This window comes from Rhynchophorus ferrugineus, unplaced genomic scaffold (assembly GCF_030347505.1).
Source record: "Rhynchophorus ferrugineus isolate W39M unplaced genomic scaffold, kcgeb_rfMv2 rfM2, whole genome shotgun sequence".
NCBI lineage: Eukaryota > Metazoa > Arthropoda > Insecta > Coleoptera > Curculionidae > Rhynchophorus > Rhynchophorus ferrugineus.
The window spans coordinates 53,671,120-53,687,131 of record NW_027472581.1 but is presented as its reverse complement, the minus strand read 5'-3'; the positions used below and the strand labels follow the sequence as shown (position 1 = coordinate 53,687,131).

The 16,012-nt window shown below is 32.2% G+C and overlaps 1 protein-coding gene across 4 annotated transcripts in view; it reads left to right on the top strand.

The window, feature by feature from the left end:
- sev (receptor protein-tyrosine kinase sevenless) overlaps positions 1 to 16,012 on the top strand; it is a 54,992-nt gene that overhangs the window by 36,413 nt on the left and 2,567 nt on the right. For 2 of the 4 annotated variants that reach the window (XM_076394224.1, XM_076394223.1), the window contains exons 4-22: positions 114 to 280; positions 340 to 493; positions 1,421 to 1,675; positions 2,582 to 2,723; positions 2,780 to 2,896; positions 6,584 to 6,809; positions 6,900 to 7,196; positions 8,995 to 9,667; positions 9,728 to 9,868; positions 10,013 to 10,202; positions 10,285 to 10,605; positions 10,661 to 10,839; positions 11,856 to 12,133; positions 12,209 to 12,326; positions 12,387 to 13,659; positions 14,232 to 14,840; positions 14,901 to 15,143; positions 15,228 to 15,449; positions 15,509 to 16,002. In XM_076394224.1, coding sequence (XP_076250339.1) covers positions 114 to 280; positions 340 to 493; positions 1,421 to 1,675; positions 2,582 to 2,723; positions 2,780 to 2,896; positions 6,584 to 6,809; positions 6,900 to 7,196; positions 8,995 to 9,667; positions 9,728 to 9,868; positions 10,013 to 10,202; positions 10,285 to 10,605; positions 10,661 to 10,839; positions 11,856 to 12,133; positions 12,209 to 12,326; positions 12,387 to 13,659; positions 14,232 to 14,840; positions 14,901 to 15,143; positions 15,228 to 15,449; positions 15,509 to 16,002 — 6,099 coding nt within the window. The remainder of the gene's footprint in view (positions 1 to 113; positions 281 to 339; positions 494 to 1,420; positions 1,676 to 2,581; positions 2,724 to 2,779; positions 2,897 to 6,583; positions 6,810 to 6,899; positions 7,197 to 8,994; positions 9,668 to 9,727; positions 9,869 to 10,012; positions 10,203 to 10,284; positions 10,606 to 10,660; positions 10,840 to 11,855; positions 12,134 to 12,208; positions 12,327 to 12,386; positions 13,660 to 14,231; positions 14,841 to 14,900; positions 15,144 to 15,227; positions 15,450 to 15,508; positions 16,003 to 16,012) is intronic. The other 2 variants (XM_076394226.1, XM_076394225.1) reach the window with 2 other exon arrangements.

Here is a 16,012-nt window from a genome sequence, read left to right as displayed (position 1 = left end):
AACTGCTTACTATCAACTATTATCAGTTGTGTCCTATTCTTATACATATATACATGTCTTTCCATTGAGATTTTGTATTGCTCTTCTAACATTATTATTACATGTAATTTTAGAATCATACATCAGATCGTTTAAGCAAACGAGAATTACAATGTGTAATGGGCTGTAACGACGCATCAGCCAAATATTTCTCACAAATGCGTGCACTTCTTAAGACACCACCGGCTCCCGCACTTGTAGACAACTCATTGGGTGCCACGTCCTTAAAATTAGAATGGAGGTAATTTTACAAATAGAAATTAATTCTATTGTACATTTTTACTTTAATGATAATTTTAGATTTCCAGAAACGTCGAGAGCCCGTCTCACCTTCCACGTGCAATGGAGATACGAAGAAATAGCAAAAACCTGGCAATATTGTAGAAATGCAACGTGGAACATAGATACATCAAATTTCCTTGTGGAGGGTCTGCAACCGTATACAAAATATCGAGTAATATATTTTCTCATTTAATCACAATTAAGCTCTAACACTAAGTTATAATATATAATACATAAGTATAAATAAACCAATATCGTTCTACAGTTAACGTTAAGAAACCAATATGGTTAGTAATATATGCGACATCATTCAGAGCAACTAATAACCAATAATAAATAATAAATAAAATATTGCCTGGTGATCACGGCGAGTAGATGGCTACTCTTCCATTTAAGAATTTCTTTAATTTTTAAATAATTGACTCAAGTTATTGTGTCATGTAAAATTCATGTTGTGATCATATTGAAATTATGTTGTGATTTTTTTTTTCAGTAGTATTCTGTTCGGCGGTTCATTATCGAAGATGCATTATCGTCATTTTGTCGAAATGTGACAAACATTTTTTTCAATGCTTTGAAAATGGCTGAATTAACATCGAGTAAACCACATTTTTAGATTAGTTTGAGAAAAAAGTCAACTGAATGTCTTCGAATGCTATGTGAAGCTATTATAGCAACCATGCTCTATGGATTTCAACACGTGAATACTAGTTTCAACCTTTTCAGTGGTGATTTTTGCACCGATTGCTCCTTACTTAAAGCTTTCATGTTGACTCAACTTTCATGAGATAGTTTAGCAATTACAAGGATGTTGAAAATGATTTGAGAACAGCACCAGCTTCAAAAAATTTGATTTTCTAAATGGCATCTCAAATTTTCGGAACTATAACAGAAATATATAATTATCGGTATAGCGATATTACAAATTAAAAATTGTTTTCTAATATAAAATTAAAAATTATTATTAGGCTGACCTAAAATTATAATGCGAAAATTGTATATATTCTTTTACATTTTCGTTATTTTATTATTCTTCTGATTATTCTGCTAGAAAATATTTAAAACATTTTGATATTAATTGTGCATTTAATTTTTACAGTTTCGCATTGCACTTAATCTTGGCCACAGAGATGACCAACCCATTTACTCAGACCAAAGCCTCGTCATAGCAACCTTAGCAGCCGGAATACCCGCTTCACCACCAGCACAAGTACGAGCAGCCCCCGTAGATGCTCATTCGGTCAGCGTTACTTGGGAACCTGGCCCATTTCCCCATGGACCCCTCCTTTCCTATGTGCTCCAGATAGTCGATAACGACTCGGCCATTGGCAGCGGGAGCCGTGCCGAAGTCAAGGTGGGCCACGGACAAAAGACGACTCGAGATTGCGATCCGAGTGGCCTTTGACACTGTTGTTCCTCGCTGACTCTGTAGTTAGTTTTCACGCTGATTTCTACTGCTTTAAAGATTCGCTGCTTTGTAAATACACGACACAATGTCTTTAACTATCTCGAGATCTAACCGATATGTAGAATGTATTAAAATATATTTAGATATATTCTCTCAGTATAGAATGTAAAATAAACAAGAAAAGTTTGTTAGAAGCAGAGAAAATGAAGGATCTTTTCAACTTAATACAGATTTACTAATTCTATTTAAATCATTTTGAAACAATGCAATGACACTGTCAGCATTAAAACAAGAGGGAAAGAGAGAGAGAGAAGATGAATCAATATAGAAGATAGCCAAACACTATTTGAATAAGCTTCAATAACAATGCAATATAATGTGAGGAATTATAAAAATTAATATTAATGAAAAGAAAAATAACAATTATCACGTACAAGGTGAATGATATAGAAAAATATCACACAAGGTGAAAGATATAGAAACAAATTGAAACAAACAAACCTTTGAATATCTGCGAGATACTAGTAACATAATATATTGTTCCATTAAAACACGATATTAATATATTGAAACAAACCTTTCTATATTAAAACATTAACAATACAAATTAACTACTACCGAAAAGCTTATACATTTAAAAATACAATTCTGTAAATATAATTTCTAAATGCCCTCTAAGTAGAGTTGAACTTCTGCTGCACCCCTTTTTCCTTTCTATACCGCTAGTGTTTTATAACAACCTATGTGACAACTAATCTCCTTCTTCCAGCATGTTTTCTATCGCTACATTTATCTCTATATATACATTATTTTTCCTTGTTTTATCTGTGCTTTAATGTGTAATTTATACAGGATGTCCCATCAACTACATCATTTTATTTATATCGAAATTTAAAACCAAAAAGGAATTATACTGTCTCGGTTCAAATGAGAAACAGCAACGGACCAGGACCGGCCTCTACCGTACAAGTATCTACTCCAAAGGAGAAGCAAGGTAAAATTATTACAAATTATATAAATCAAACTAATAAAATGTTGGTTTAATTCTAGTTACCGAGAACCAACAACCGATATTGATTCTGGGAACGTTGTATAGTATCTTTGAGTTGAAGCATCTTTACGCAGATACTTTACCTTTATATCAGTCAGAAAATACTACAATTCAAGGTAATTACAATAAAATAAATAAAACTCAAAATGTTCAAAATGAAACGCAATTAGCATCATCGGACTTCTAGATTGACATCTTTGAATTGACTTTTGAATTGACATCTTTGAAACTATCTTTCGGAAGGATGAATCATCGACTACAATTTACAAAATTCGATTAACACTACTTAGTTAAAGAACATACGTAATGTCATTAGTTTGCAATCTCTATTCGTTTACAGTGGAATTAGTATATTCAATATTTTAGTATTAAAAAATAACATTTCTTTTTCATTCATAACAACCTCAAGATTTCATTGGTACTCATGAACCAGTTCAAATAAAGTTAGCGTCAGCTTCTAGTAATGAATAAAGAAATTTCTTGTAAAAGAATAAAAGTCTGGATTCTCACATTCTTAAAATTCTTAAATGCAAAGCTATTTCCATTGAATGAAATTGATATGTCGTCAACTGAGAGCACAGAACGATAATAGGTTGTTAAAATTTAATAATAAAGTTTTTATGAAAATTGGTCCATTAGAATCTATACTCTCGTAGATAGCTGAGACGGACATTTTAAATAAAATAATTTAATTAATATGCACACGTAGCTTACATCTTTCCATTTGAATAACAACCTGCCTTAAAATATCGTACAATTTTTTATTATAAATGGGATCATTTAACCGTCTTTTTTGAACCGTCTTTTTCCCTCTTTTCTGCAGTACTTCGCTGATAGTTTTATGCCAGGTTCACTTAGATCTTCCTCTGGTCCTTCTCCTTCTTCGTCGTCGCTTTTCGACCTTTTATACCCTATCTTATTTCCATGCACTGTAGGTGGCCGTAAAAACTGAGTTGAGGTTTCTTCTCATTTCAGTATTTCTCATCATGTCCATCCTTGCCACCCTTCTTGCCCTTCTAAGATATTTAAGTTCCGCTGCTTGGATATTGGTTTTCTCTTTTATTTGCCAATGCACCTGAAATATTTACTTAGTGTTTTCTTTTTTATTAATAAATTTGCTATTCATTCAATTTTCTTTTCCTAGCTTCCATTACTTTGAAGTTATTTTCTCGGATATTTGAATGTGTGGTGAATGGTGAATTCTTACTCCTTATATTTGCATATTTATTTCCTAGATCTCTCATGGCTTACTTTTCTAATTTCATTTCATTATTATGTCATATTGATTAAAAAAATTGTGATTGTCTCTAAATTATATCCATGTTTTCTTCTTTGAGTTTGGCACCGTTTTACCCTTGATCTGCTTTTCTTATTAGTTCTCAGTCATCTTTTCCTTCAGATAGTTTCACAATGTTTCCTTATTTTCTTTTATTTCCATTTTTATTTCTTCAAACCATCATACTGTTTGCTTTTGGTTAACACCACAGGTCAATTTTGCAGCATTTAATATAGAGATTTTGAAATAATTCCAATTCAAGTATTCCATTGTTTGTTCTCTGCATAAGCCCGTTTTGTACGTTCTTATAGTTCAAAAATGTGTAGTTTCCTTGATTGTTTGTCTTGTGCGTCTTCAGTGTTTTCTCTTATTATTATTACTACTGATCCAAACTCTACTCCATATCTTACTAATATCTACCCCCTTTTCTATTTTTTTTCTATAATACTATATACTTAATCTATGACAGATTTTTTCCTTCTGTTTTTTACTTCTCTTGCATGTTGATGATGTCTTCTCTTGCATTTTCTTATGATCGAAATACGAATATGTTACTGTCATATTACAAAATAGGCAGAAATCTATTATTCTGTATCTTAGTAGTGTCTCGTATCTAGAATATGGTATTCTCTCTCCATTATTATTTATCACGCTTTTCCATATTTTTCAATAATTGTATATATTATCCGCTTTCTCACTATACCGTTAAAATTTTCTAGAACGTATAATTTTCCTTCAGCTACCTCAACTTATCTTTGTTACCATCCACTTCGTCTTACCATTATTGTAATTCTGATTTCGTTTTTCTTCCTTGTTTTCACTGTTAATATGGTTTCTAGATATTTTTTGTTCCAGCTGTTTAGTTGTTATGCGGCTTACATATGCAGATACTCTCTTGCTTGAATCAACTCCACCATATATATATATATATATATATATATACATATATACATACATATATATATACATATATATATATATATATATCCCTTCTTTGTAGTTTTAACCTTGTGTCTGTCTTCCGGTGCTTTTCTTCTTTCTCTTTTTTCCCGGTCTTTACAGAGGCAAAGGAGGTTCTTTAGATATGTCCTCATTATTACATATTATCTATTTCACTTTTACTTAACCAATTGTTTTTATTTTTTAATATCCAGATTGCGCTTCACTAAAGTCTCTATATAGTGTTTTTCAATTGCATCTATTTTTCTCTCTGTCCATATAATCAATATATTATTTCTCATTTGCTTCATTTCTATTTCTAGTTTTAAAAAGTATTAATAAATTTTCCGAAGACACTGTTGCTTTGTTGTGGTTAGATATTGGCACAAGTCAGTGTTGATTTCCTTTATTTAGAAGAGTATTATCTATTTTGTCAAATTTGCTAAAAAGCTCATTATTAGTGTTGAATTAGTTGGTGTAATTCATAAACTAATATTTGGAACACTGGTTGAATAGAGTCAATAAATAAGTCATAATCCGCGTATCTAGCTCGAAGGACCATGAATATATCTTTTGTCTGGCAATTATATCCATCTTGAACCACGTTGAATTCCTTCTTCTATCTTAATGAAAAAAAAAGTATTACTATTGTTCTGTTGTCTAAGCTCTTGAATCAATAAACAAGTAATAAATATAATAGTATACATCAGTATGTTATTAAAATTAAATTCGACTACTAAAGCTACAGTTAAAATTAAACCCTTATATTATTATACAAGCTCATGTGGTATGATTCGCTTTCATTCCAGTAGCTGTATTGTTTCTATGCTGATTGGCGATTTTGCAAGCCAAACTGGAGATTGGATATTTTTATAAGTAGTTTAACACGTTCTAGTGGCAGTTTCTCTCATAATTTGAATATCGTAGGTAGCAGCAAGATGGACCTGTAAAATCTGACTTATTTTTCCGACTTATCAGTTAAAACATACTGCCTTAACATGACTGAAAATGTTTGAATTTGAGCACGTTTCACAAATTAAATTTTTTTCTAACTGGTCGAGAAATAGTTTAACTGTATCTCCGAACAACTAATAAATATTCTCATCTGCTTCTGACTCTTATAACGAAATATTTAGTTTCCATCGGTACATTTCCCATTGCTGTCACACTATAAAATATTGTAATTGAAGGTATATACTTCTGTCAAGTACTTAAATCGGATGTAAACATATTATGATTAGGAATATCGGTATAAAATGGCTATCTCTTCTTGGAGCTACACACTGCCCATTTAGGCACACTTTTTATCCGTTAACAGTAGAAATGATGACGAGTTAAAAAATAACAGGCCTAAATAGCTCTTATCGGACATATTGAAACGCCGTTACAGTTACGTAACATATTTTGTAAATCATATTCGCACACAGGACTACTATACTGCCGCAAGTAACTACTTACTGGTTATTAAAACAGAGTTTACAAAAAATATTGAAAAGAAAATAATGCTGAATACACATAATATACTACCCAATTTTATTGTTCCCATTGCAGTTTCATTTGATTTTATATTATTTTTTTTTATTTTTAGGCATTGGAATTCACGTAAACAGACAACTGTTATTCCTATCGGATGGTAATGGATCTATTTGGAGGATACCTATCGAGAAAGAGACTAAAAATAAAACTAAGATTCTATCTTCTGATCAAATTGACTTCTTTCCGTTAGATATATCCGTAGATTGGTTAAACGACCAGATATACATTCTGGGCGAACTTACTCCAAGAAAAGGACAAGGAAGATTTATTATAAAAAGGTAGGTCATCATTTTTTCAACCAAAAGTGCACGACCTCCTAACGCAAAAGCGTAATGAACTAATTGAACAACGGCACTGCTTGGTTTTAGATGTAATCTGGATGGAACCGGCTTAACCGTTGCTTTAGCAGGTTTACCTAAGAAGCCTACATCAATTGAGATCGATCCATGCAACGGTTATTTGTTTTGGTGTATTCGAGACTCTACACTTGGTGGAATATACCGGTTGGACATATCAGATATCAGCAATGGAATCAAACACGAAATAAAAGTAAAAAAAATCATAAACGATGCAGACCTGGGAGATTTTGTTGTCGATTATAAAGACTTTAAAGTTCTTGTTCCAAATCAGAAAATGAACACAATGCTAGCAGTTTCTTTTGAAGGGTAAGTAAATACATAATTAAATTAACGTTAGTAGATGTCGTAATCGCTATTGTATACGCCGGCTATATAAAGTTTTAAACGACAAAAATACCTAAGGAATAAGAGTTTGGATATTTCTTATTTAATTAGTTTATTTGATAATTGATCAATTGGTAAATATTAAAATTATCAAGGAATTTAAATGTGAAAGCATATTCATAGCCCTCCTTGCTCTAGGTAGCTAGTTGATTAGAATAGTTACTGTAGAATATAATTTTAAAGCCCATAATAAAATTTTTTAAAAATATAATTACTCAAATCTAGTAGAAAACAGTATACATAATTTATTTTCCAACTGCTATCGGAAGAAATTACGGAAAAAACGTACATTACAGGTGGGGCAAAAGTCCTACTACCATTTTGATTGTGCGCCATCTTGATTATGTGACGTTTAGCTCAGTTTAGATTTTACAAACGAATTTTCGACCGTACACTACGACAGCAGACAGGTCTCGTTCTGGAAGACAAGACGAATTTTGAAAACTGATTTGAAAATGTTCCCGTACAAAATCTAATTTGTCCAAAAATTGCTACTAAGATAGCCTGATCAACGAGTTGAATATAGTAATACAATCCTAAGGCTGTTTGGTGAAATTGAAGATTTTTCGTCTAAAGTGATAATAACCCATTTTCTTCTCAGTGGCCACGTCAATAAACAGTCAATTTTCGAGAAAACAGAATCCCCAATTAATTGTTTCATCAATTCTCACTAATTGCCTCCACTAAAAACAACTGCATGGTATAATATTCATGTGGGAAACATCATTGGTGCCTATTTTTTTGAAAATAACCAAGGTGTTGCAGTTACTCTTACTGCTGAACGGTACCAAGACATAATTCGAAATTTTCTTGTTTCTGGAATGGAAGAGCAAGGACTAGAAGACATGCGGTTTCAGCAAGATGAGGCAATAGCACACACAGCTCGTTCAAGAATTCAGTTATTGAATGACGTTTTTCCACGAAAACTAATTTCGCGAAAAGGCGATTTAACATGGCCATGGCAGTCAGATCTCTGAATATAACAGCATCAGACTTTTTCTTATGGGGTCTTTTTTAAATAAAAAATTTATGTAAATTAACCCCAAAGAATTCAACATCTTAAAGACAATATTCACCACGACATTGAAGAAATTCAGCCTGAGATGTTGCAGGATGTCATGAAAAATACCTTAAAAAGAGCCGAAAGTTTTATTGCGAATCGCGGACACCATATAATTTTTCAATCACAATGAAAAAAATGTAAAAACCAAATAAACTTTTTATGAAAACCAAACTTACTTATCTTTTCTTGAAGCAAAGAAAGGCAATCAAACTGGTAGCGGGACTTTTGCCCCACGTTGTATATACAGAAATTGAGACATATTTTGTAACTATTTCAATAATTTAGGGTATAACAATTTATTAATATTATATATCTGCCAGATGTTACCTTCCACTTTCATTTTTTTCATAGAATACAAAAAAAATGGTTCCAAAGAAATATTTGTTATGAGACAAATTTCAAATATAAAGATAAAACATTATTTAATGAAAAAGTCAATTGTTGAAAAATTCTTAAAACTATTTTATATACCTCTTTGAAATAACATTAGATTAATATTTAATTAAAATCTTGTGTTTATCAGCTACTTTAGGTACTTTTCAGATTGTACATTATTAACTCCAAAATTAGTATTACAATAAATACAAACCAAATTCAAAGCAATATAATATATAGCTATAGTCGTAATATTTTCTACAATTCATATTACCTTATTAGGGGTGTGACGAACATTAGAAAAAAAGTGGCCAATCCGAAAATGACTAATGTATTATCACTGGGTACTGTGAATTCTAAATTTTACTGGACCGATGGAAAAACCGTTTACAACGAGGAATACTCTCTGGAACGAGACACCTACTATCATAATAAGCTGTCACATTTAGGAAAGACTCAATATAAAAATATTCTCATCAATTTATCTGCCACTCAACCTTGGCCAGTACCAGTAAATCCACCAACAAATTTACAAGCTGTATTTGGTTCTACAGTCGCCAAAACCAAATGGCATCCGCCAGAATTACTAGGGACTCAAGGCAGGGGTGCCTGGCAAAACTGGTCGTACGAAATATCAGTCAAGGACTTAACCACTAATTCGATACTAACATTCCATACAAACACTTCATCGTACAGCATTAGCAACTTGAAAGAAAATACACCGTATGCCCTGAAAGTATTAGCATACAGCAAATTCGGAAAGGGGCCATGGTCTACAGAATTCAACGGGAGCACCTTGAGAAAAGAGAGAAACCCTAACATCTTATGGAGTGGTGTTGAAGGATTATTCAGGTCTGATTCAGCTATAGAAAACCTGGAGACATTGTTACATAAAAGCAGAATGCGTTCAGTGGGATTTACAGGAATTTCCTGGTACGAAGATCAAATTTTTATGGTAGCTATGCAGTTCGTTTTCTTAAATCGTACTTATATTAATTAACGTTTATTATCACAGGTTACAAATAATAGTCACTTATACTGGTATAATTTAACGTCACATAAACATGGTAGATTATCTGAAATGGATTCAGTGGGTAGTATTGCGGTTGACTGGATAGGAAGGAAATTATACTGGTCAAATTTAAAGCAACAGCTGGTGAGTTAAATTAAATAAATGTTTATCACTATCACTTTGAGAAGAATCACGCTACTATCAAATCAAATTCTAGTTTGCATTTTCCTCGCAATCTGCATATATACATGCTATTATTTTAAAGTTATAAATTAAACACATCTTTAGATAATAAGAAGCAATTTGAATGGATCTCAACAAGAACCTTTATCCATACTCACTCTTGCTAAAGAAATCGCTATCGACTCGATAAAAGCGTATCTATACTGGTCCAGAGAATATGTTGTGGAATGTGCTCACTTGAATGGCGAAGATAAAATGGAATATGATCATTTAGAACCATTTTCTGGAAGACAAGGTAGAATTATATAGAATTGATATAAATATGTTTTTAATTTAAAGTTTTAAAACAATTAAAATAATGTATTGTATTATTTTAGTAATGGGGCTCACATTGGATATGGATAAGAAAATGGTATATTGGGTAGTGAGAGGGTCGGATGGTTCACATTTATTTGAAGCACCTATGGCTGGATACGATGGAACTGGATTAATAGTAAAACGAGAAGTTGCTGTACTTCAAAAGGCAAACATGCAAGGGCCATTTTCCTACTTTTGCAATCGCTTGCTCTGGCTACAGGATGAAAGAAGTGCAGTGATCAGCGATTTGACCGGAAAAAATCGTGCCATAGTAAGTGGCAAATCGATATGGGGATTGAATTTAGTCTATGTCATCGATAAATCTTTACATCCTTTACCAGGTAAGATGTAAATAACATATTCGTACAGGAATAATAAATGTTATAATATTTACAGAAAATGTAAATGACCACGGTGAAATTAACGTAATTCCAGAAGTAGTTGACCGGACATCAGTTAGAGTCATAGGTTCGTCCGAAAATTTTAATGTCACTTGGTCACCTGTAAGGAACGTAAATTACGGCAATGTATTTTATGAAGTTCAGATCGATGGTCTACCCAGAAATAACTCCACGGTTAGTTGTCATCAAATATTACACAGAAATCATTTTATTTAAGTTATTAATTTTTAAACTAGAACTTTAAATGACTAATTCCTACTAGGAGTGTTGGCCACCGAAAAAAATTTCAGACAAATATCAGGAAAAAAATATTTTAAAAAATATCGATATATTTTTTGCAACAAGTATAAAAACTCTCGATATTTTTAAGAAGAAATAGAAATAGTGAAATATTAACCTATTTTTTTTTCTAAACATTTTAAAGAGTCATGATAGCTTTGATGGTCCTGGAAATTAAGTACCAATTTTAAAGGTTTATTAAAAATTATATTTAATTTATTTTGAAAGAATATCGAAAAATATCGATATATCGGCCAAAAAAATATCGATATTTTTTTCATAAAATATCGATATAACGATATATCGATATTTTTTTCTGCATCCTTAATTACTACTAACTAAATTAACAAGTGTGATTACAGATGTCGCCGATACTCACCTCATCTGAATTACACGCATGCAGTACTGAGAACATAACATATTAGCTAAAAAAATAATAAAAAGATATTATTTTCTACAAACTAGTCCTTTACAGTTTACTTAACAGAATGCTACATTTGACATTACGCCCAATGCTCAATCTAAAGATAAATATAATTGTTTCAATAAATTTATCGATTATGCCAAACGTTACTTCGTGCCTTGGAGTACTACTTTATTTTGTTATAGTGTAAATGAACATTAATACATTTGTTAGCTATTTTATCTCGACAATTAGTTCCCATTATCAATTTTTAACGAATACTTTATTATTTTCTAAACACCTATATATTCCATGTTACACGATAATTTTCACTGCAACTCTGGCAGCGTAAAGTATACCATAAATTCAAAATAACAATAATATAATAAGAATATCAAATATAATTAAATATAAATATATTTTAATTAAAACTATTCAATTGTTTAATAGAATAGGTCTAAATAAATCTGAAAATATTTTCCATACAGTTCTAATAAACCTTTTACAGATAATTACTACTGAATCCACGATACGATATTGGAGATCTATAGCTCCTTTCAGCCGCTTTTACATTGCTATTAGAGCGTTTACTTACTGGGCAACATCTCCACAAATACGGGCAGAGATCCTGTCGCCCCCATCGACTCCATCAGCACCGAGAAATCTTCGCACATACGTTAACTTTGAACACAACCATTCCTTCAACCAGAACCAGTATGTAACAGTAACTTTTAGGTGGGATCAGCCCTTATATCCAAATGGTGTTTTACAAGGTTATAACATGAGGTAATTATATTATATACGCTTTTTATACTAAACCACCAGTTGTTTTACTTTTATAATATTATTAAACAATTGCAGGTGTTGGTACATCAATAATGACATTTTAACTGACGTTTGCTTCGATGTTAAAATACCACCAACTCAAACTGAATATACCCTCAATAAACTGAACCAAAATCAAATTTACTATTTAAAGGTAAAAATGCAGAAAATAATACTATTTATATAAACTAATAATTTAATTTTCAATTTTCAGGTACAAGCCTTTACTGAAATAGGAACAGGTGCATTTTCTTCCCCAATATCAGTTAATTCTAGTTTTGAATCACCCGTACCAACTATTCTAGTAGCCACGTCGGATGCTATTTTCATTGATGACATTGATACTAACCAAAAACATCCTTTGCTGAACGGTATCAATAAACCACAGGAAATAACCTATCTCCTAAAAGAAAATAAAATATTTTGGATAAATCAGATTCAAGAACTTTTAATGTATCATTTCGCGTCGACAAATAAAACCAAGATATTGGACCTGAAAGGAACACCATCAGGTCTCGCTCTAGACTGGATAGAACGTAGTATCTATTACGTGGAAGAAAACATTGAAGAACCGGGTTCAGTCGTTTATAAGATAGACTTGAACCAAGCTGATATGAACATTATCAAACCTGAGAGAATGTTCTCATCTCTGAATAACATTACTAAAATTGATATGTCTCCGTTTACAAAAAAACTTTACTGGATCGAAACCGTCGATAATCAAATACATAAAGTAATGTCAGTGAACATAGACGGTAAAGAAGTAGAAGATTTTTTTTCAATTCAAGACCGTTACAAGAGAAATACTGTAGAGGAAGAATGCAACTGTCGTTCGAATTTAAACGTTGAACCAACTTTTACTATAGATCATTCCTCTTCGGAATCAAAGCCTATTTTTATTTTTATAAATTCGGAGACCAAGGATCTTTTTGTCGCCGATCATACAGGGTGTCATTGTAGTCTTGTGTATAATGAAGCCTCTCTGACGTCTACAAACTATCCTTTAAGAAGGATTAGATCGGCTGTTGATTCGTTATACTGGATTGATACAGATGGTGATCTTTACGTTTTTAATGGAAATAGTAGTAAATTAATAAGTACACGCCAAAAAGTTCAAGACGTTCTTATCTACGGCAAACATATACAACCATATCCAAACAAAGAATGTCTTACACCACTCCAGCAATCTGACTTAAAGCCAGTTATAAAAAAACGTTCTTTTAATTCATTGCTATTAAAAATGCCTGCAGCTTCATACCGCAGTGATTGTAATATTACCACTACAGCTTCAACCATGTATACAATTAAATACCAAGAATCGTTAAATGATGAAATAAAAGAAACCACCACATTTGAAAATGTATTTGAGTTAACTAATTTAAAACCATTTACTACATATAACCTAAGAATAGCTGTTAGCAACCACTTTACCGACGAAGAGGACCTTGTATTTGGAGAAACAGTTAATTTCAGAACTTCTCCTGGAGGTAAGTTTAAATTTTAACAAGTTTTAAATAAAAAGTTCCAAAAAGTACAGATATTCTACATATATATGTAATTACATAATATAAGATTATCCTAAAACTCATTATTAAACTAAATTCTTATTTCATTAGGATCACCATAAAAATATTAAATAACTGTCTTAATATAATTAATAAATAGCTTCTAGCTTTGACAGGCTAATCTATTCATTCACATTCACCAATCTATATTTCATTATAAATCATTTTGCGATTATTTTCATTCAATAAACTTGAATTGGTAAGCCGGAAAGGTGTATAAATATTAATTGCAAAATGTTTGAAAGAAAACAATATTATCCCAAAACATTTTTAACTAATATCTTTGTTCCGCCCAAAAGACAGTCTACCTTTTGTTGTAACTTTTTACTGTATACTAGTCAAGATTCGAGATAATTGAGAAATATTGTTGTTAAAATTTCCTTTCTGAAAACATTTCCGTAACCAGCTTTTTCCTCCAATTTTAGTTATTTGTCTTATTTTTCAATCAATTCCAACAATATAATAAAATTATTTTTAAACATCAACTCTTTTAGCTCCTTCAAAGCCACAGAATATTTCTGCTGCTGTATTGAACCCAACATTAGCCGAAGTCAACTGGTTTCCACCCAAAGAGCTCAACGGAGATGTTGTTCATTATGAGATTCATTGGCTTACCGAAGGATCATTGACAGGTGTTCGTCAAAAAGGTGAACAACCAGTCAGCGATTTAAATGTATTACCAAATCAAGTAGGTGTCTTAACGACCATCCTACAAAAACTGAGTCCCAATGAAACTTACACTGTTTGGATACGAGCATACAGCGAAACCAACGAAACATCGTCAGACAGTGATAGAGTACAAATTACTACTTATCCAGAACCATCAGCCTTTCAACTAATCAATCGGACCTCATCAAGTTTGTGTCTTAGTTGGGAAATAACACCGCATATTCACAAATACGTAGTAGAGTATGCCCCAATTACATCTACAAACAAGTGGACAAGAGTAAAGTTTAACGATAAGGGTAAGAAGTTGGTAGAAATTGATGTTGAAGAGCTGAAACCGAAAAATCAATATAAGTTCAGATTAACTCTACTCTATGATAAATATCCAGAGTGGTATATATGGCCATCAGATTCACGATTCACTTTTGAAACTCTAGGTAAGTTATGATACTAGAATTTTTTTAGTTTGAGGCTACAGTTAAGTTTTGTGTTTACAGGCGATCGTCCTAGCCCTCCCGGAATTCCTGGTATACAGTTCTTTGGTCCAAGCATTTATAAGGTAGTCTGGGAAGCGTCCCAAAACAATGGAGCTCCTATAGAACTCTACAAACTCGAGTGTTTGAAATTAAAAACATTTAGGAATAAGCGAAGTACTAACAACAACAGGACAGCGTTCTTTTATAGTGCCCCATCTGTCGAAGAAGAAGAATTTACTTGGGATCAAGTTTATAATGGAACAGGTAAATTATAATAGTTAAAATAAAGCATACATACTTTAATAATTAACTTCAAATATATTATATTAATAGTCAATTTTGTTGCAGATAATTCTTGGGTTATAAATGGATTAAGTGATAAATATAAGTACGCTTTCAGAGTATCCGCTTTAAACTCCTATGGATGGAGTGATCCCAGCGCTGAAAGTACCGAATTTGATATTAGTGAAGCAGAAAGAATATCCCAGAAGAACCCAATGAACCTAATATTTATGGCAATATTAATACCGATAACATTAGGGCTATTGATCATCTCATGTTGTCTCTACGGTAATTTACTGACTATTCTTAACGAGTATTAAATATTACATCATTAATAATTATTTTAGTATATTGCTTCAAAAAATGTAGCAAACAGAAAAAAGTTGAGCATATTACAGCAATACAGCGTGGGCCTGATGTTGAACTTGCCACGCTAAGAGAACTTCCACGTCGTGGGGTGCACAGCACCAACATACTTTACGCTTCGGGCGCTCCAATTAATGAAGACATCACTATGCTACCTCACATACGTAGGGACCAAATTACATTATCTAAATTTCTGGGTAGCGGAGCCTTTGGAGAAGTATTTGAAGGTAGAGCTAAAGGCTTAAGTCAACAGGGAGTGGTTCAAAAAGTAGCTGTGAAAACATTGAAGAAGGGCGCTTCGGAACAAGAAAAAAGTGAATTCTTGCAAGAAGCTCAATTAATGAGCCACTTCAAACACGAACATATACTGCAATTGCTCGGTGTTTGCCTAGATAATGATCCTCAATTTATTATCATGGAACTGATGGAAGGTGGAGATTTATTAACTTATTTGAGAAGTTCAAGAAATCAGTTGGTGTGTAACA